The following is a 22,645-nucleotide window of genomic DNA, read 5'->3' on the forward strand; positions in this document are numbered from 1 at the left end:
AGGTGGCATGTTGGTACTTTGATATTTGGAAGTTTAATCGAAACTGTGGAGAAGAGAGGTTCTTGAGTCTTCCTCAGAATTTAAGACAAGTAATACAAAACTACACATGTACTATGTATTATTATTGTTAGAAGAGAACCAGTTATGAAATCATTGGGGACCGCCATGGGTACGTTACAGTACCCATCATTGGAAGTTCTAAATTCACAAATTTGTTCAAGTGACCATTCAGGTGTCTTTCTTAGTTTGTTTCATTCCTTCGAAAAGAAAAATGAAAAACGAGGCGGAAGAACAAGACTATTTCATCTGAATTTTTTTGTTTCCATAAGATATAAAAAACAGCGCTGTATATATTTTATGCATATATTTTAAACCCTCCCCCTTTTCTCTTTCCATTCTTATATTTTTTTTTCATGAAATGTATTTAAGAGGAAAAAAATAAAAAAAAGAATATAAAGTGCATGAAGTGTGATTATAACTCTCAAGACAGAAGTTCATTCAGCTTTGTTCAAGTAAAAAAAAAAAAAAAAAAATGGAAAAAATAAAAACAACCACAGCTGGACCGATACATAATGCTGCATTTACACACAGCTGGTAACAGAAAAAAAATGAGGTAAAAAAAATTAAACAAAAATGGAATATGAGTGTGTTATAAGACACCAGCGAGTTATCTATGTCATAAATCTTCCCATTACATATATGAGTATTAGATAGTAGAGATGAACAAATCGATTTTTAGGACCCTGGTCCAGCAGCCACATCAGTATCCCACCAGATGGGAGCCCTACAAATCGACTCCTACCTGTCATTGATCAGCCGGCCTGGCGCGATGTCATGTGTGCATCACGACGTAACAATGACGTTGCACCAGGCCTACAAGGTCAAGAGGCGCGTGGATTCTGGTGGGTAGATAGCAGTATTCTGCAGCCACAGAATATCAATGTGACCCCTGGACAAGGGTCCTGCAAACTTATTCACTCATCTTTATTAAATAGCCATCCTGGTTTGTATTATCCTCTATATAATTTTTGTATTGTTTTAATTTTTTAAAAAAATTCTTTTTTTTTTCCTACGATTAACTTTTTCTTTTTTTTTCTTTTTGCCTATGCATTTTGGCTCAGATTGCTTATTGTTTCCTGAGCCCTAAATGTTAAAGCTATTTGCAAAAAAAAAAATAAAAAAAGAAATGTTATGAGACAAGCCTGGACAGACACATCTATGAGCTTGACCTCTCTTTTCCAATATATTAAGTGCTATAGTAGGAATAGTTTAAATTTTCTTTTTTTTGTTTACAATGTGAAACACAAAATCTAGAAGTAAAAGCCCACCTTTTTGCAGAGGAAGTTAAGAACTCTACAAAAAAAAAAAAATTTTTGGTTTTAAAAAGTGTAAAATAAAAAAATAAAAAGGGGGGGGGGTGAGAGGCAAGGAGGGAAAACAACATTTGGACTTCTAATAACCCCCCCCTGCACATACAAGTTTAAATACCAACCTCACATTAAAAAAAAACCTAAAAAAATATCATAAGTCCTTCAACAAAATGTAAGAAAAAAAGTTCAATTTCTAGAGGGACTTGTCCCCCTCTAAAATAATTGGGGGGTTTAAAATAACCCCATAATCCACATTTGGCTACACATTTGCTAGCAATTCTCTCCTTTAGTGCACAGTTTATTGCTGGGCTGTTTTTTTTTTTTATAAGGTTACAAACAGCGCCGCACAGTAAAAATAAAATAAAATTATTTAATTTTTACCTAAAATGTATATACATGTGATTTATTATTTAAGAAAATCCTTACATTTTGGTAACCTGGTTAAGAAAATACAAATAAAATATATATAAAAAAAAAAAAATACAAATAAAGATAATATTTTACCACTTATTTTTCACCCATCTCTTTGCAGAGAATGGATCACCCGATTGATCCAATAATTCTCATCAGTGGTCTAAGGATTAAGCCTATAACCTCGCCGTGACCTCCAACAGGAAAGGACAAAAAGGTCGGTCAAACATTACAGAAATTTTCCATGTGGTTTATCTTAATGAAGGCTTGTTTTACCCTCCAAGTCTCAATCTATACACAATGGACGTTGATTTTATTTAATTTTTTTTAATTCATCTTGTGTCTTTTTGAAATAAAAAGGACCCTCATGCCTACAAAAGAAAAAAATAAAAATGCACTGGTTCTATTTTGGATCAATGCCTTAGTTTCATCTGGATAAAAAAAATGTCTTAAAATTTATCCAAGTATGGAGGAATGCGATACTGATATCTACCGGTTGGATTATTAGTACTGATAACCTACCCATACACAACACAACCGAGATAATATGACTCTAATAACGACGTTGTGATACACCGTTGATAACTAAAGGTGACCATACACTATTAGACTAAAGTTGATGGAAACGGACAATTTCAACCATAACGAACAATGGTCAAATGATGTTGAAGGATGACTTAATGTCAATGTGTGCACATAAGTCGGGACATGTCTTAAATTTTTGGTTGATAGGGGGTAGTTCTTTGGGAGTACACTTGTTGACATCGATTTCTCTCTGCTCCCACACACATGGGGAAAGTGTAGTAAGGCCGCTGTCATACACCACTGGTGACCGTATCTCTCACGGAAACTATTGGACTCTGTGGTCCAATTTGCCCTATCCTTCTTTTCCCCTACAGAATTTATAGGGGAAGAGTCAGCAGATCTTCATACACATTAGACGGTTGGCTAGTCTCACCGGAAATGGGGGGGTTCATGTGACATTATTGTAATATTTATGGGGACCTCCATGAAAGAACTTTTTCAGAAAGATCGTTCGTCCTCGACCAGTATCATGTACAACAAGACGTTATGGATTATAATGTATATGGATGGTTCTCCATACATCTTACTTTTATCTATTGTTTATGGCCACCATTAGACAATTTTAATTTTAATCTATGGAAGAACTAAATTTTATTTGGAAATTGAAAAATTTTGTAAAAATATGAGACTAAACAAACTTTGGATTTACTGGTCTCTATATTACACAAGGCCTTTGCTCCATGTTGGGGGGTTGTATAGATTTTGAGTAGAATTGTTGTCAAGGAAGGAAGAGGAGTTTGTCCTAGTAAAAATACCAAACCCAAAATAAAAAAAAAAGAAGAGCTTCAATTTTTTTTTTTTTTTTTTCAGAATTTGTAAAGTAAATTTTGGGACACAGTCATTCACAATTCTATCCAGAAGTCTCTTGACACATCACATCCAAAGCAGAGATGAACATCTCCACATATGTATTTCCTAATGAATCGAATCAAACTACTCCCTTCAAAACCCCAATGGGATAGAAAAAAAAACACACAGAAACACATGAAAAACAAAAGCTCAGGATTAAAGGAAAAAACAACACAAAATGTGGACTTCCAGAACCGTTAAAGCAACAAAATTTTTGCTGGTCTACCCAAAAAATGAAGCGTACGATGAACTACCTAAGTCACTGTATATAAGCTTCTAACATCCCCAGCTACAATATTTGCATTTACATCACTAAAACAGCACACGGTGTATTAAAGCCCCTTCGACGCTGGTGGGTCAAGCTAACTCCTTAATGGTTGGGTGGGCCGCCAACCTACTGCTTAGCAGTGATCATCGGTCCCGTCCTAGGAAATGGACCAAAAACCATTTAGGGAAGTCTTAGGCATGAAGGCATTAATTGTTCAATACTCTCTAAAACACAATGATGTGATAAATCACAACACAAGGCATTAATAGCTAATTCTTCATCGACAGCAAAAATGTTCGGCACACAAGAAAAACAAACAAACATTTTTTTACCTTTTTTTAAAAAAAAAAAAAATACTTAAAAGTTTAAAATCTGGCTACAAAAAGTTTTTTTTTCTTCTTTTCCTGTCTACATATCTATGTTCTCGAAAGCTTAAGGATTACTTTATCATAAAATAAAATCCTTTCTTTTAATAAATTACCCAATAAAAAGTATTTTTTTTTCTTCAGCGCATGTGTCCTGCTTACATTTACATGTAATAAATGCATTTATTAAAATAGAATATTAAATTATAAAGAAATGATCTAATTTTTTTTTTTAAGCAGTGTCCTTTTATTTTTTTTCCTGCCTGTTTTTTTTTTTTATTATTTTACTTTTTTGAATAAAAACAAAATAGTTTACAGATTTATTAACAGTCGTGTCCTCCTCGTGGGTTACAAATAGATTTTTAAATAATTAAAAAAAAAAAAAAATTCTCCCCTTCAAACTTTATTTTCTCTTTTTTATTTTTTTTAAATACCATTTATTTTAAAATCTTGGGGGCAAAGTAAAACTATTTTTTATTATACTGCTTCCTTAAATATAAAAAAAAATTTGGTATTTGTGTAGAATAAAACTTTTATCTATATAATTTCTGATGATCATATCACAGTATACTTTTTTTTATTTTGCGTCGTTATGTATATTGTTCTATATCTCTCTAGTGTCTATAGATGCGTTGTCCTACATTCTTCAATGGAGATGGGTTAAAACTTGGATAAAAAAAAAAAAAGAGAATACAAAAAGTCTGGTGAACGGTGGGTGGTTTGGCAATACACCCAACTTTCACTCCAAAAAAGGCAATCTAGTCACCCTCAACATTGTCGTTTTTCTTTTTTTTTACCAATTTGTATGCTCATTGTATACATTTTTACACCACAATATTAAAAACAAGTCCTTGTTGGGAGTATATAATATAATAAAGAATAAAATCAGAAAAAAAACAAAAAACCTTTATGGGCTTTAGTCATCTACAAGGACGAGGACAGCCATTTTGAAACTGAATTGACCCCTGTGAAATCTCAGAGGTGAACGCAAGCAGTGCCCATGAATTCAAAATGGCAGCCTACCTATAGTTGCCTAAAAAAAATGGAAGTACCCAGGTGGACAATCTCCATCCAAATAAAAGTTCCATCTAGTTCAACACCATATAGTGTAGGTACCGATATACTACTTATTTATCATATAGGTCTCGAAAATGGAAAATCCCGCCTTAAAACACTAATCATCATCTGGCACTAGGAAAAAAAATTAAAAAAAAATGACAGACCCCCGAATTCTCTCAAGCTGTCAAGTGCCATACTTGTCAACGTATTCACATGTAAAGAGGACTCTGAAATGTACAGACATGAGAAGGAGAATCAAAAAAAATGTGAAGCAACCCAAAGCAACAAGATTCTAGAGGACATTTTTCTTAGTGCAGTTTGGAAAACGACCCCAAAAACTCTGATTGGCTGCTACGGATTACCGACATTCATGTCCGAAGGGTAAGACAAACCGAGAAACAAGGTATATGGCAAAGCCAGCCCCCACATCCAAGACCCTTTTTATACCGCTCCTACAATTTTCTATCTTTAAGGATAGCTCTTAGATTTCATCCCAACAAAAAAAGTTGATGTTATGATGTGTTAGGCAGCAATTATGTTTTATCAGTACGGCCTATATATTCAGGACAACCCGATGACATCACCGCGCTACCAGTGACATCACCAGCTGCTCTATCAAAAATCACTGTTCAGTCGACACGTTGGCTGCCGCCCCGTGTGCGGAGGTTAGCCACTTCAGGCAGTTGCCTCATAAATATGTAAGGTAGTGTTTGGTTTTTGTGTATGGGGAAAAAAAAAAAAAAAGAGCACAAACTCTTCGAGGCCTGATCGCTGGCCAAGAGACCATAAGAAAAAAAAAGTAAAGCCTCGAATGTGACTGAAGGGGGCAAAATATCTGAAAATCATTACCCAATGGGTTTCGAAATGAAAAATAAGATCTTGAAAAACGTAGTGCTAGGTTCCCAACGAACCAACTTTTAGGAATTATGAAAAAAAAAAAGATGACTCCAAAGTCCTATTCCATGCAGGCCATTCTTCAAAGTGCTTTTTATAATGCATGCAACCCAAAACTTTCAGAAGAAGTTGAGAGAAATTATGGCAGGTTTCTTTTTTTTTTTTAAATCCAAGTTGTCATAATGCAAGCGGAAACTATTCACCTAAAGCTATATAGCAAAGACTACTGTGAATGGTAGGTAAGATTAATAGACTCCGGTGCAGCAAATACATTCTCACTGGAGACATAAGAAGAGGCATTAAATATTCAACCACATTAGTGACAACGTAGACTCAAAAAAAAGGGAAAAAAAAAAAGCACAACTTCACCATTTGAGAGCGGACTGAGCAGTTCCCTCGAAACGGACCTGAAATATTTTTTTCTCATAATGTCCCTTTTTCAAAAGTAAAATGCTACATTTCTTTAAAAAAGAAAAAATACTGCTAGTTTGTAACAATGTATTACGAACGCTACATATTTTCTAAAAAAAAATAAAAATTAGGTAACAGGTTGAAGAGTCAGGTTTTCAAAACAAAATAATAATAAAAAAAAAAAGTTTATATACCTCCCTCCCTCTTCAATTTCTAAATATTTTTTATTTTTTTGGCGGAGGGGGAGGGACACCCAAATATTACATCCCTAGTGCCTACATTCTTATGCAATTGAAGTAGAATAGTGTTGTCAATGAAAGATTTGGGAAGGTTCTTTCACAGGTGCAATGTCACGGAAGGTCCCGTCCTACTGACCCCATTGCGAGTGAGATGAAGGACAGGACCTCCCCTGGTAGGGATCGGAAGTAATGGAACGTTTCACCACTGGAAAATGGCATGAAGGTGTCTCAATGTGGCGACTGTGGATATTATACAGTTCACAGAAAGAAAATAGTCTGTTCTCGTGTTGCACGATGCCATGATCAAGTGTTGTTCTAGTCCCAAAAATCACGTCGTTAACAAAAATAAATAAAACGATCATCCGGGAAGCACCAAAAATTGGGATAATGTAATCCTGGAAGGAGGACGTGGGTGGGGGAATGCGGAGCAGTCTATATATAACAACCCCCTGGTTAGACTGTCACTCATGTTGTAGGATCCCAAGGGCAAGAGAAAAACCCTAAGTGGTCTTGGAACATCTTCAAAAAACAGCTGAAGACTAAAACATGGCACCCTCTAAAACTTTATTTTTCATTTCCAGCACATATAACTTTGGTCCAACGTTTCTTCATTTTCATTAAAATGTTCCGTCTGGTCCAGTTAAGAGGAAGAAAGTAACAATTTTATATTGTTATTTTTTATTTTCTTTGCATTCCTTAATAAAAAAAAAACAAAAATAAAAAGTTCACATATGGAAGTGTTCCTCCCTTTCTAAATACCAGTGCTCCCGCTTTTTAAAAAATAAAAAATGGATTTTCCTCGTAATGGCCACGGGAGGCTTAACAGATGAAGCGGCAGTTGTCTGAGTTGAGGAGGACCAGGAATCCTGATGGCCCAGCTTCAGTGCACAGTATAATCAAAGTCTTTTTTTCCCATAAGTTTTTTTATTTTTCTTAAAAAAAAAAAGCAAGACCTCCATGCATATAAAGTCCTGATTGTTGAGGTTTTTTTTTTAAATTTTTCGTCCTGGTGCTAAAAATGAAAACTGGCAGGAATTTTACATCAGAATCTTCTTTACAGCAAATAACAATAAAATTGCAAATGGTAGATTGAGCTGATTTTCGTTGAGTGTGAGGTAATCGTTGTGTCCTCATGTTGCAGATTCCCAGAGATTTGAAAATTACAGTTTTTGCTTTTATCAATTTTTATTTTTTTTTGCTTGTAATGATGAAACAGATTCCAGTCAGGCAGAAAGTGAGAGGAAGGCCTCAGTGGGCACCGGAAGTGGGGCCTGTAAATGCCCTGAAATTTGACCTGGCTGCTAGTACCCCTGAGTGCCCTCCATTCTGCATCCATTGGTTTGTGAATAGGACTTGTCCGCCAACGCTGCCCGCTTCAACTTCAGAGAGGTAAATCTCCAACAGTGCTTGAGAAAGGCAATTTAGAAAGAGGACATCTCTGACCTCAGCTGGACCCCTCTTTCCACTAGACCCTTCAAAACAAAAGTAGATTTTTCAGCTGCATATGTTCAAGCCGCGGTAGAGGTTTGGCGGAGCTCGACTAACCCGAAAAATCGTAATGATTTTACAGCTCTTGACTTTTCCTTCTTTTTTGAAGCTGCTACTAAGTGGAAAGTACTTGCTCTTCTAGTCCAAAAAACGTAAAAAGTTACACCTGGACTTAAGAACTTGGTTTCTAATGGGCACTGACGTCCCAGAAATTCGTAGTGACTGCTGGAAAGGGCAGTCATAACCTTTCACCAAAGTTCTAAAAAATAATTTGCAAGTTTAAGATATCCTTTTGTAACATTCGGATTATAGTTAAGATTTTATTATGAAGTTTAAATATCATTTCTTGACCTCTATGCACCTCAAGTCCGTCATCTCTTAACCCACCCTCTCCCTTTTACCAAAGTCTCTTAGGAAAATATCCTTATGGCTTGAGTGGCGGACGCATGGCAAACGGGACACTCGGGTTCATTACGTTCGCAGATGCGTACGGCACACTCCATGCAAAAAAGGTTGTGCCCGCAGGGCACTAGTGCAGCTGTGACCTCGCTTTCGAAACATACCATGCACTCCCGGCTTCCAGAAACAGAGTTCCGAGTGGCATTAAGTTTGTTGAAGCCTGGCAGAGTATCGCCTTGGTTCCTCCTTGGCAAGCTAGTAAGGCTGGATTCTGGAGACCTCTGTGTGGTGTTAGTCTGGATGGCGCCGCTGCTCCCCGAGCGTTGCTGCTTCGTGAAGATGTTTGGGGTTGGACTATTGTTTTCTTGTCCACCCCACATGGGTCCTCCAGTTTCAGCTACACCGTAATACACATCCTGCTTGTAGTTGGGAAACAAGTAGCCATAATTGAACTCATTCTGATCGTTTAGTCGGGGTGTCTCATAAACAGGTTCAGCTGGACAATCACCAATGCAGCCTAGGCTGTTTTGTCGGAAGGTGGAAAGAGGTTTGCAACCGGCTGCCGTTCCATGCACTCTCCAGCTTTCTGGATATCGGCTTTCCATGCCAGAATCTGGACTATTGGACAGAAAGTCGTTCTCGTTGTTGTATTCCAAGATTTTGCCAGTTCGTACCGCAATGTGTGTCTCAATTTCTTCTCTTGCTCGTTCTACATTTCCTGGAGCCCCAGTTATCTCAAACACCGGGTCTCTATCACGGCTTGGAGTGATAATATAAGTGTTTGTTTGTTGCTGAATCCTCTTAATGGTAGCCCCTTTGGGTCCAACTACTAATCCAACAACTCTGTAGGGTACTCTGACACGGATTGTGACTTGGCCGGGTAAAGTTGGGGCACTGCCGAAAGTACTACCGGCTTTGTTCCTGGATGCTCTTATCATGGAAAAGTGTTCAGCGGCGGAAATTATCTCACGTCTTGCCATAGCAACGTCCTCTCGACGTCCTGTCACCATAAACACCGGCTCTTCTCCTCGAACTGGAGTTTTGATGTACGTGTTTGTTTTCGCCCTTAACGCTTTGATTTTGCAGCCTGAAAATAAAAGAAAACACATTTAAATAATTTTGAAAATTTGCAAGAAACAAAAAAAACAAAAACTGTCAAAATTCAATGTTTTGCCACATTAATAATTTCAATAGTCATGTAAAAGTGTAAAAAAACAAAAGCTTTACAAAACAAGGGAATAGAAAGATTAATGTATGTAGATGATTCTAGGCAAGGTAGTTAGCATTGACATATATGTAGAGGAATATGCATGGTTGTCTTGCAGGTCAAGTCGTGGCTGAAGCTTGAAGAGGGGGCAAAAGGAATTGGCAGCGACACTACAAGCAGAAAAGCTGGACGAGGCCAAAACACAACGAGGGAACGAAGCCGGACAAGGCCAAGTCAAGGCAGCGGGGCCGGGCGGACAAGGCCAAGTCAAGGCAGCGGAGCCGGGCGCACAAGGCCAAGTCAAGGCAGCGGAGCCGGGCGCACAAGGCCAAGTCAAGGCAGCGGAGCCGGGCGCACAAGGCCAAGTCAAGGCAGCGGGGCCGGGCGGACAAGGCCAAGTCAAGGCAGCGGGGCCGGGCGGACAAGGCCAAGTCAAGGCAGCGGGGCCGGGCGGACAAGGCCAAGTCAAGGCAGCGGGGCCGGGCGGACAAGGCCAAGTCAAGGCAGCGGGGCCGGGCGGACAAGGCCAAGTCAAGGCAGCGGGGCCGGGCGGACAAGGCCAAGTCAAGGCAGCGGGGCCGGGCGGACAAGGCCAAGTCAAGGCAGCGGGGCCGGGCGGACAAGGCCAAGTCAAGGCAGCGGGGCCGGGCGGACAAGGCCAAGTCAAGGCAGCGGGGCCGGGCGGACAAGGCCAAGTCAAGGCAGCGGGGCCGGGCGGACAAGGCCAAGTCAAGGCAGCGGGGCCGGGCGGACAAGGCCAAGTCAAGGCAGCGGGGCCGGATAAGGCCAACTCAAGGGAGCGGGGCTGGACAAGGCCAAGTCAAGGGGAGCGGGGCTGGACAAGGTAAAGCTGAGACAAGACAAGGAGGCCTGCTGTAAAAACAACAGACCCTCATGGCTCACAAGCTTACAAGGCCAGATTTCTACAAAGTCTCAACATAAAGCCAAACCACACAAAGAAGGAAAAAAAGAATACAACCAGTCATACTGTCCAAACGTGAGAGAAAATATGGGAGGTACAACAACAAAAAAAACTAGTGGAAAAAAATAGTGAGTCACAACATTGACATCAAAAGTAGAAACTAGTACACTTTTCTTGTACACCAAGATAACATAGGCAAAAAAAGCTCATATCTGGGAAAGAAGAGGTTAAAAAAATAGGTGCATGTAATGACCCGGGCTATTGGGGGCTATTAATCTAGCAACACCACCCTCCCTTCACCAAGAACGCTGCCCCGGTCTCTGGAAGAGCAAACAAAGCGCACATTGTTGGCCGTCTCACAAGGGTCTGTGCTCTCTAGGAAATGAAGTCTGCTTTAATAGTCCACTAAAAGCCTCAAGGTTTTTATTATAAGATTCGTCACAACTCCCCACCGCCCCAACAGATTTAAGAGGGGGTCTGCCGCTTGTCCCTGTACCCTCATAAAATCAGCCTCATAAACCCGAATCTCAAAGACAACATTCATAAACTTGTCCAGCCATTTTGCAAGTATAACACGTGTCATTGGGATGCCTTGACCAGGAGGAAACACAATCTACAGCTATGGGTATGATCAGATGCTGTACGGACTGTCCAAAGCAACCACAACGGTAATTGTTTATTTCTTTACTGATATACCCATGAAGGGTCCTATAAATAAAATGGTTTAGGTTTAACACGAATTGTGGTCAACCAAAATCATCTCTGGCAGGTCTCCCAATCGTGACAGTAGACTCTAAGCTCCTAGAGGGGGGCATGTCCTACTTAACAAAAAATATAATCTATTTAATGATTTAGAGGTCTCAGGGCCAGCTCCATTTAGGAGGCCACTAAACATTCGAAGAACATGGCAACTAGATTGTCAGCTCTCAGACAATGACAAAACCAAAGCTAGTACAATATATATTGTACTATATATTTATATATTATATGCACACACACTTATACATACAGTATATATATATATAAAAAAGAAAAAAGACTGCCAACAAACAGCTCCTTTGCAAATAAAAAAAAAATTCCCTAAGATCACTATTCAAAAATTTCCAGAGAAAGTGCTAATTTGGTCAACAAAAATCAAAAACATACCATGCATATTATTAGGGTTTTATCGCTTATTTTGACCCAATAAATAGAAAAAAACAAAATTACCTAAATAGAGGCGTGGGAGCAATTTAGGGCAATGTATAGATTCGAGCCCCGTCAGTTGCTCTCATACAGCGGAGGCAGCCATTTTGTGCTTGCCATCAATCTTCATGACATCACAATCAGGACACTAATTACCAGGTCTCATTGCTGTGAATATTGGTTCGGTCAACACAAAACTAAATGCCAACGTCTCATGTGCTAAATTTTCCAAGGTGGTAATTATCTAAAAAAGGACTATAAGAAAGATTTCCTGAAATATTGGGACATGACCACAAAATGGCCGACACCCCTACACCTTTTGATTTGGGTCAAACTACAAACCAACATGAAGGACTTTAAAGAAAAAGTAGCCTAGTATTGACCCAGTCTTCTTTCCCTCACTTTTTTTTACTTGAGATTTAACCCTAAATAATCCCACCTCTACCCCCCAAAAAAAGAAGAAAGGATTGTCTGATGACTGGCTGGGCCACGAACAGGTTAACTGTAATGGCCCGAGAGTCTCACTTGCTGCAAGAAAGTGGAATTAATCCCTTCTGAAAAGGCCTCATTCTCTGGGGAGGGCGTGTGAGGGGGCCAGAGACGGCCACAAAGGATTTCTTAGAATCTCACCAAGGCTGTGCGAATGGGACAGGACTGGCACTGCGCACAATGTGTGTCTACATCCATACGTAGAACGCATATGGAGGACTGTACGCCATAAGCTGAGTCAACAACAGCATATGTCCCATATCATCTGCCTCCATTAGGCAGCAGTATTATCTGACCTTTTCGGGATATTCTCCTAAGGGGGCTGGATAATCTCACAAGTATAGATAGGTTCTTTCACCTCGGTGGACAAAACAACATCTCCAATACACTCTAGTTTGCTAGAGATGATTTTCCTCCCATACACCTGTCCTTTCAGGATTGTCCTACCTCACATTTTCAATCAGAGATGAATGAACTACTTTACAGGTTCACTCCTCACATAATAGATGTCAATAGAAAAAGACCTAAAAAGTTAGGTGCCATCACCGAAAACTGACTTAAAAGGAACTGTGTACCTAAAGGCGTTCTCAGTCTAAGGCCACTGCCCCACTCTCAGTATTTGGTCAGTATTATTTTTCAGGACTTGGAGCCAAAACCAGGAGTGGGTGATAAATGCAGAATTGGTGACTTGTTTTTTATTATGCCTTTTCTCTGATTGTTCCTCACCTGGTTTTGGCTCCCACTCCTGAGAAAAAATACTGACCGAATACTGATAGTGGGACCGTGGCCTAAAAGTTAGTTAACGAAAAATCACTAAGCCTCAGTCCATCTGAAGACCATAGTAATCTGAAGCAGACTGGTTGCTAGACAGTGTCCTTAGCAATCAGACAGGACTTTTCAGTCTAATTGACAGCTTGACGTCTGACATGGTAAGAAAGGAAAAAAGGAGGTTGATAATGGTCAAGTGATGCCATTTCCCATCTCAGGCTATCCGATTTTCTAAAACGAAGCTTAGTCAGAGCAAATCCTTGAACTGTATGTGCTTGGATGGAGAACTTAGAGGGGATTTTATGGAATTTGAAAATAAAAAGTACCAGCAGGAAAAGTAAAGAAAAAAAAATTAGCCAATACTCAGTCAGGACCTCTCTTGCCGCCCCGACATTGGAGCTCCGACATTCCCAGTCGGTCAGCAAAGACCGACTGGGAATATCTGCTGCGGTGATGTGCCGTACAAACACATGACCACCGCCTCAGCATGAAACTGTGGCATCACCGCTTCAGGACAAGTAAACAAAGACTGGTGGGGACCACTGGAGCGTCGGTATTGGTCATTCCTATCTGAATGCAAAATGGCCAACACAAGGGGTATCACCGAGCTTTCTTGGGCAGCGCTCTGTTGAAACGACAAACCACTGCAGTCATTTCAGATCAGCTATTCTTTCACTAGGGATCCAAGCCAACGTTGGATGGGGAATTCTTTCTTATTGAATATGATAAGCGTCACAGACACCCCTATTCCACTTATCCTTAGGGACAAATGGACCTATCAGGCTCCCTATTTACACTACAGGGTACATTTAGGCTTTCCTTATAGTCCTTCCGCAGACAATAATCCATGAGCCTTTTAGTATCATCTTTTCTTGCCTGAAAAGCTTCTGAAGAGTGACTCAAATAATTACATCCGAAAATTAGTAAAAAAAAAAAAAAAAACACAAAAAAAAACTATTATATAGAGACAACTTGAGCCAGAATAAAGAGCAATTAATTTCCCAACTTTCAATATGCTCCAAAACTATCTAGCTACCCACTTACGTGATAATCCCTCCCTCCAGTTTATCTAAAATTGCCCAGTTGAGGCCTCCTATCGTCTCCACCTACCTAACAAGATAGGCCGGTTCTGACAACAGCAAAGTGTCATATTAGGGGTCTCAGTCTTATCGACAGTGCAATCTCCACAATCATCCTGCCACGAACAACATCGCAAGGAAGACATGTATGGGTCTACTTGGGTGCCAAATGACTTGACACGGTCTTGTTAATAGATGAAGGTGGCAAATACTTCTCCTTGAGTCATTTTTAAATGTTTCAATTGGCTTTAGTCAAGGTTGGCCAGCAGCCAAGAGAAGATCAACAAGAGATGGATCGAGAGGGTGACGAGAATGTGGTGGGGGAGTATCATGAGAGAAATGGGTGGGGTTGCCTGATGCACAACAAAGGAGAATCCTAATATTTTTCCTTATATTATTTTCTTTTGCTGCCATCTAAAAATTGACCTCCATAACTCTGTCACTGAAGAGCAAGTCACGACCTAGTCAATCATACACCTCAATTTAATCCACACTAGTGGCGACTGCAACTCTTGCACGCCCATGAGGCCCATGCCATTGTCTAGAAGTCAAAACAATATCAGACTATACATCTCCTTATAAAAATAAATTGAATGAATTGTCACATCATCTGCCTTCCTCCCCCAACCGAGGAACCCGAGATCTTTCACCAGAGACCATCAAAGTCTATTCTATCACGACCATGCATGATTATCTCTTGTGGTTTGCCCGACCTGGTGTTATTTCTCAACTATCCCAATTCTCTTGATGAAGTGCCCTATTCATTGGCCGAGTCAACCAGGCATGACGCAGAGATAAAGAAAAAATATTAAGTCTCCCAAAGAACAATAGGAAGGGTCAACAAGGGCCCCTTGTCACAGAGGTGGGCACAGCCTATCGATTCTGTGTGCTGATCCTTTCGCAAGTAACTATATCCCATGTGATCGAGATAGCGCAGTGGCCAGATGGTCGCAGGTCTCGAATGGCAGAAAGATAAGTTGTAGTAACTAGATGTCCTATTGTCAGTTATAGGCCCTCTGGTATAGGTCTGGAATATATTAAAAAAGCGGCTAACTTTTTGGAGTAATTAAAGATCTAAAAAAATATATTTGATTTAACCCTTTCCTGATTTCAAAGAATGAATCAACTTTTGGAATTTTCTCAAGCGCGACCATGAACTAAGTCAACTGATAAACCAGAGCTTTATCAACCTACTATATATTATACCAAATGAAACCTCTTCTAGATGTTATCGTGGCAAAACCATACACAAGATCAAGGTGTACATTTTTATTACGCAAAATAAAAAAAGAGAAATAAGATCAGAGACCACATGTAAATTCCTGAGAGTGAAGGTCAAGAATACAAACATGAGGCATCTGGCAATTTTTTCGAGAAAAAAGGTTTAGCGAAATTTTAGCACATATTAAAAGAGAAATCTTTCAAGGTTACGGAGGGGGTGTTACAAAAATGTAGTGCATGTGTATAGAGTTAAGAGAGAAGGGCAGTAGGCGTCACCCCAATTTTGTATCCGCTTCATGCCAAAGTGTGCAGTGTGTTTACCAACACTGCGCCTGCTCCATTGACAGCGTGAATATGCCGCTGCCAACTATCGCCACGCCCCACCAACGCCACCACCCCATCTCAACCACCAATGGCAAAACCCTCCTATCAGAGAGATGACTGATATAATTGCTAGGATCTAGGTTTCTAAGGGGGTGCTGCAGAGAGTCATTAAGATCTATAGACGCAGCGCCAAGCCACGTGCATGCCAATGCTGCCAATGTAGAGATCCCTGGAATATTCTGAATAGAGCAGCCTTAAAAGGTTCATTCATTTTGACGAAAATTCACAATGAACCGCTACTCTAATAGAGAAATGGTAACGTAAAACCAGACCCTTCGGTTCAGCTTTGAACCTCTCATTAGGGTCTGCTGGGGGTCACGAAAATCTGTAATTTACGAGACTGATATTTCGACTTAACACATTAAACTTTGTATCCCTCATAACACACGCCTCCTTTTATGTTGGCTTTCCACGACATGCAGTCACTCCCACCCAAGAATCGATTCCCGACACAATAGACACCTCGACATACGGTAGATTAGTTATCCATCCAGAGGCCCTTCAAAAGGTTTTCATTTATTTCTAAAAAGAAGACATTTGATGTTTGTCCTTTTATGAATGTTTCACCCAAAAATATCAAAATAATACTAAAAAAAAATATTGGATACCTAAAAAATGTCAAATTATAAAACCAATTTACAATGAAATGATAATAAAAACAAAAAAAAACGGAGAAACAGCAGGCAGCCCCCTCCCCTCGATTTTCTAAACGTCTGCCTCTCTCCTCTGCAATGCCTTCCTAGAAACACGCATGGCTCTCTTCGCGACTGTAAAATAAGGACCACACCCCCCTAACTGTTTTCGCTACAACCTGCGCATACCGCGCGCTCGGAAAAAAAATGGTGCAAATTCTACCTTTTGTCTAGTCGGTACATGATAAAGCAATAAAAGCCAGTAACCTGTAATGTTTATTAAACAGAATATTTGTTAAGAAAGGCGGAGTTGGGATTTCCATAAAGTTTATACATCGAATCTGAAAAAAAAAAAAAATCTATGTCTTCAGGAGTCTCAGCCATTTTTTTGGGACATCAGAGGGATCTCGGAAAAATAAAGAGTTAAAAGAAACTCCCACTTTCCAGAGTTCTGGAGAACCCTGTGCCACTTCGGACTCCAGATACTGAACATCTACATGGTCCCTTTGTTCACAAGTAGCAGCCATGCCTGTATTCCTTTTTTGATATGACTATCTCCCTACAGAATGTTTTTTTTTGTGGGGGCCCTATCACTACAGTCGGATCTCCACCATCTTAAAATATATCTTACAGAGTAGTTAATCATTCCTTAGATTTGGAGACTAATTATTTAAAATTAGCCTCACGTTGCGCTCCTTCTTGGAGCAAAAACCAAGTGACGACACTGACTGGACGGTGGACAGATATGCAGCATGGTGGGCAGGATTTTTTTTTGCTGCTCCTCCAGACAAAAGCTGGGACAATTTCTGCATCTCCATAGCACATGTGCAGAAGAGAAAAGTCTACATATCTCCAGACAAAGAGCCTGCGAAACCTCACTTCCTGCACTACAGCATGCTGCTGCTGCACCACCACACACAGGTTGATTGGTGCCTTGCAGGCATGAAAATTTAGGAATGCACAGCACAAAACTGACCAAACACAATAATAATGGCTCGTATAGAACAATGCCCTCTAGTCTAAGCACGGTAGATCCCCACTGCCTGCAGTTGCATAATCTGACAAGTCCTCCAACTCATCGTCTTCCACCCTCTCGTCTCCACAGCCATTTCCGAGACACAACGACTGAGAACGAGACACACAAATAATCGCTATACTAAGAGAGTTTCGTGACACGCTGTCTGCTCCACATAATGAGCAGGCAGGCTTTGTTGTAGCACCCACCGTCTCGCGCACATGGCGACCATGGTTCATTTGTGTTTTGGTACCCAATTCCATCTCCATCGCCCAGGCCTCCTCCTGGGGGGGGGGGGGGGGGAGATATTTTAGGAATGAGGTTTGGCCATATATTAAACAGCTGTATTGAGAAGGAAGCGTGCCTTAATAACAGCCACGTGCACCACCGAACAAAGACCCAACTTGACAGGTGTTGGGGGGCAATATTTAAAGTTTAAGGAGCTGGTGTCGGTCGAAATCTTACAATATACTTAGTAGGAACGCAACCTTTTTGGGCTCAAGTGGTAAGAGAGTAGAGCTTTCAGAGTGGGTGTGTGAGGGAAAATGGAGAAGGGGTCAGAGCCAAACACCAACATAAAGAACTTCCAAATACAACCTATATATGCCAAGTCATGGCAATGTCTAAGTGTTACCCAATAAACTACGAAAACACCACAAAGGACAATGCGAAAATTATGGTGATGTCATATCATCCATCACTCTAGGAAAGGCAGGTTTTTGTTAAGGGGGTGGGGATGAGGGGTCCGAAAAACATGGCACTCACTACTGCAGCCCCCCACGTTTTCCTCCCGATATCCGCAGAGGGTAAAGGTTACATACAACACTCTAAAACCTCAGACTGGACTCTCAGAAACGAAATATCTACCAACCTCCTGACCCAAATTGTTGACATGGCTGCCCTGACTGCCAAACTGCACAAGACCGCTGCTTTTCCAGCCCCAATCTTGGAATTTTGGAGGTGATGGAGCCAAGGACAGATGTAGATAAGAAGCGTTGGGCCAGAGATAGAGAGATGCCAGCTCCTGCACACACCCACCAAAAACTTCTCTCCTGCTAGTAGAGTCCCAACCACGGAAACACAAATATTTGGGACATCGTTGCCCCAGATGGGTTTCTTGAATGTAGACGTTACTATTTGAGGTGGTTTATTATGGATAACCAGCTTTATGGGTCAGACTCTTTTGCCCCTAATCTAAGTACCCTCTCGACAACAATTATCAGTCTACGGTGCCCTTTTGAGGGTATTTCTTTATTTTGTCACCAATCTTGCTCCACTAAAGGAATTGGGCTGAAGATCCATCCATCCATCCTGATTGGGGACGCTTGTGTGCAGGGAAGGTGGGTGTGGTATCATTTTAACCCTGACAAGTCCTCCCCTAATCCTTGTAGCAGAGAACAAAAGCCTGGCTTCAAAAATAAGGCTCCAGGCAGCTGTACGCTCAAAGCAACCGCCACAACCGAAACAAGTTTTCACCCAACTCTGAAGAGCCCCAATCACATGATAAGTAAGGAAGTTGTGAGGGTCCCAAAGTCATAAAAGAACATCAGCGTCCCTTTCCTGGACACTAGGACCCCTCCTCCTCCACAGTCTTCCCTCCAACCATCAGCACTTCTGATTCCTAAACAAAGGCGACAATCTGCCATAGTGGGTATCATGCCCAGAGTACTGACCCAGTCCAAAAGTCCCAAAGCCTGAGAGACATCAAGACCTGGACTGAGCGCACAGTGGGGGCTGCATGCGCTCCACGGCCAGACTGCAGCAGCGTATCCTTACATAAACTTTTCCCACAGCATCTCTCAGGAAATGCCCACATGCCGGAGACAATGGAAAGAGTGCGAGACAACAAAAGAATCTACCAACTAGCCCTGCCACATGGAAGAAATCAAACACGTCCACCCCCCTGACCCCAAACACAACACCTAGCCCCCCCAAAACCTCATCTGCACCAATACCCCTCCCCCAAAAAAAACCAAAACCCCTAAAAACGTAAGAAGTCACAAAGACAGGGCAGACACATAGAAGGTGCCCTGTGCCAGTCTCAGCGCCAGACCCAGTCCCAGCGCCAGGACCAGGGGGTGTGTATAGGTGACAACCTCCCCAAACAAAAGGAGCACACGTTTTTTAGGTGCAGCAAGGAAAGGGGGATGGTAGGGTACAATGGAAAGGGTGCAAAATAGGGAACAAAACAAAGACCCCTCCCCAAATAATGTAAGGTATGGGATGTTGCTACAATGTATCAGCCTGCAAACAAAGCATGCATGTGTGAGTTGTGTATTGTCTGGAGCCCAGACAAAGCAGCAGCCACAGCCGCCCCCCTGGGGGCAGCAGGTATGGCCATGGCATGAGGTACCCCCCAGATGCCCCCACATGGTGCAATGATGGAGACAAAGGAGCTGACACTCACCTTGTCTGCCCACAATCTCAGCCACGTGTTCGGAGCTGGGCACTGGCACACACTCTGTGGTGTTGGAACTCTTCAGCCTCAGCTCTGCCTCCTTGTACAGGGCACACAGCTTGCTCTCCCCGGATTTCTGGGGGTGCTGCCCGCTGCTGGAGCTGTTGGTGCTGCTGCTGTTATTGTTGTTGTTGGTGTCTTCTTCTGTCTCTCCCAGACCCAGGAGGCAGAGTTGGTCCAGGGCGATCTGCAGAGCTCTGTCATCCTCCAGTACCCTGTCCTTGGTGAGGTCTGCCATGCCATGCCCATTCCTTTCCATCATCCCTGATACCACCAGGCTAGGCATGGCTAACAAAGGCTAGGGAACAAAGAAGAGGGGCAAGAGAGAGGAACCAGAGGAGAGAGAGAGAGGGAGACAGTGGGAGAGGAGGAGGAGGGAGGAGGCAGGCTGTGCACCTCCTCCTACACTGCCCTGCTCCTCCTCTCTCCTCCTCCTTCTCCTGCTCTGCTCTGCCCTGCTCCTCTCTCCTCCCTCCTTCTCCTCTCACCGCCTACTCCTGGCAGCAGCGTGCGGGGAAACTCTTTTGTTTGAAATTCCCTGCCTGCTCCATGACAGGCATCCCGAAGCATGCTGGGAGTTGTAGTCCTTCAGGAGGGAGCGTTAAAACTAGGGAATGGAAGGGGAGGGCTGTTATCCAAGTTTTTGGAAGGGTTGAGTAAACTTTCGGGGGACTGATCGGATGGGAGATGGGATGGATGAAAGTGGGTTGGGGGTTATTTGATGTTGTCGGGACCGGTGAGGAGAGAAGGAATAGGGGGCTGATATTGGTAGGGATGAGGGGGCTGATAGAGGAGAGCCTGGGTGAAGGGACTGGCTGATAGAAAGGAGTCTGGGTGAGGGGGCTGGCTGGTAGAGGGGAGCTTAAGTGAAGCAGCTGGCTGGTACAAAGGAGCCTGGGTGAGGGGGTGGCTGGTAGAGAAGAGCCTGAGTGAAAGGGATGGTTGGTAGAGAGGAGCCTGAGTGAGGGGGGCTGGTTGGTAGAGGGGAGCTTAAGTGAAGCGGCTGACTGGTACAGAGGAGCCTGGGTGAGGTGGTGGCTGGTAGCGAGGAGCCTGAGTGAGGGGGGTGGCTGGTAGAGAGGAGCCTGAGTGAGGGGGATGGCTGGTAGAGAGGAGCCTGAGTGAGGGGGGCTGGCTGGTAGAGGGGAGCCTAGGTGAAGGGGTTGGTAGAGAGGAGCCTATGTGAGGGGACTGGCTGGTAGACGGGAGCCTGGGTGAGAGAACTGGCTGGTAGAGAGAAGCCTAGGTGAGGGGACTAGCTGGTAAAGAGGAGCCTGAGTGAGGGGGCTGGCTTGTAGGGGAGAGCGTGGGTGAGGGGACTAGCTGGTAGAAGAGAGACTGAGAGAGGGGACTGGCTGGTAAAGGGGAGCCTGTGAGAGGGGACTGGCTGGTAAAGGGGAGCCTGGGTGAGGTGGCTGGCTGGTAGAGGGAAGCCTGGGAGAGGTGGCTGGTAGAGTGGAGCCTGTGTGAGGGGACTGGCTGGTGGAGAGGCGCCTGGGTGAGGGAGATGGCTGGTATAGGGGAGCCTGGGAGAGGAGGCTGGCTGGGAGAGGGAGCTTGAGTGAGGTAGCTCCCTGTAGAGGGGAGCTTGGGTGAGGTGGCTGACTGGTAGAGGAAGGCTTGGGGAGAGAGCTGGCTGGTAGAGGGGAGTCTGGAAGAGGGGGATGGCTGGTAGAGGGGACTGGCTGGTAGAGGGGAGCCTGGGTGAGGGGGCTGCCTGTTAGGGGTGTGTGCCTTATTAAGGCGGCTGCGTGTTAGGGCGATGAAACTATGGAAGGGGAGGTCTGTCATCCAAGTTTTTAGAATGGTTGGAGTGAAGTTTAGGGTGGCTGATCGGATGGGAAATGAGGTGGGTTGGGGGTTATTTTGAATGTTGTCCGGACGGGTGAGGAGAGAAGGAATAGGGGTCTGATATTGATAGAGTTGAGGGAACAGGCTGGTAGAGGAAAGCCTGGGAGAGGGAACTGGCTGGGTGAGGGGAGTGACTAGTAGAGGGGAGTGTTGGAGAGGGGAGCCTGGTTGAATGGACTGGCTAGTAGGGAGGAATCTGGGTGAGGAGACTGGCTGGCAGACTGGAACCTGGCTGGTGGTGGGGAGCCTGGGTGAGGGAGCTGGCTGGTAGAGGGGAGCCTGTGTGAGGAGGCTGGCTGGAAGAGGGAAGCCTGGGTGAGGGGATTGGCTGGTAGAGGGGAGCCTGTGTGTGGGGCTGGCTGGTAGAGGGAAGCCTGTGTGAGGGGGCTGGCTGGTAGAGGGGAGCCTGTGTGAGGAGACTGGCTGGTAGAGGGGAGCCTGTATGAGGGGACTGGCTGGTAGAGCGGAACCAGTGTGAGGGAGATGGCTGGTAGAGGGGAGCCTGTGTGAGGGGGCTGGCTGGTAGAGGGGAGCCTGTGTGAGGGGGCTGGCTGGTAGAGGGGAGCCTGTGTGAGGGGGCTGGCTGGTAGAGGGGAACCTGGATGAGGAGACTAGCTGCTAGAGGGGAGCATGGATGAGGAGACTGGCTGGTAGAGGGGAACCTGAGTGAAGGGGTTGGCTGGTAGAGGGGAGCCTGGGTGAGGGGGCTGGCTGGTAGAGGGGAGTCTGTGTGAGGGGGCTGGCTCGTAAAGAGAAGCCTGTGTGAGGGGGAAATGTCTTGAGTGGGGGAAATGTCTTGAGTGAGGGAAATGTGTGAGGGGGGCCTGGCTGGTAAAAAGAAGCCTGTGTGAGGTGGCTGGCTGGTAAAGAGAAGCCTGTGTGAGGGGGAAATGTGTTGAGCCTGTGTTGAGTGAGGGAAATGGCTGGTAGAGGGGAGCCTGGCGGAGAGGACTGTCTAGTAGGGAGGAATCTGGGTGAAGAGACAAGCTCCCCTCTGCCAGCCAATGTGAGAGGGCTGGCTGGTAGAGGGAGCCTGTGTGAGGGGGCTGGCTTGTGGAGGGACGCCTGGGAGAGGGGACTGGCTGATAGAGGGGAG

At 43.5% G+C, this 22,645-nt stretch overlaps 1 protein-coding gene across 1 annotated transcript; it reads right to left on the reverse strand.

The window, feature by feature from the left end:
* Positions 1-1,025: 1,025 nt before the first annotated feature.
* MEX3A (mex-3 RNA binding family member A) lies at positions 1,026-20,092 on the reverse strand. The gene is made up of 2 exons (XM_073639246.1): positions 19,648-20,092; positions 1,026-9,425 (listed from the first exon to the last, which is right to left on the reverse strand). Exons 1-2 carry the CDS (start codon positions 19,982-19,984, stop codon positions 8,350-8,352), a joined length of 1,413 nt encoding a protein of 470 aa, XP_073495347.1. The 5' UTR covers positions 19,985-20,092; the 3' UTR covers positions 1,026-8,349.
* Positions 20,093-22,645: the final 2,553 nt, after the last annotated feature.

The sequence above is a fragment of the Phyllobates terribilis genome, unplaced genomic scaffold (assembly GCF_046119375.1).
Source record: "Phyllobates terribilis strain yellow unplaced genomic scaffold, ASM4611937v1 Scaffold_7__3_contigs__length_470593459, whole genome shotgun sequence".
Lineage (NCBI taxonomy): Eukaryota > Metazoa > Chordata > Amphibia > Anura > Dendrobatidae > Phyllobates > Phyllobates terribilis.

Coding starts and splice junctions, on each gene's coding strand:
- MEX3A (XM_073639246.1), bottom strand. CDS start 19,984: ATGCCTAGCCTGGTGGTATCAGGGATGATGGAAAGGAATGGGCATGGC. Junction 9,426..19,647: donor TGAGATTGTGGGCAGACAAG/GTGAGTGTCAGC, acceptor TTTTATTTTCAG/GCTGCAAAATCAAAGCGTTA.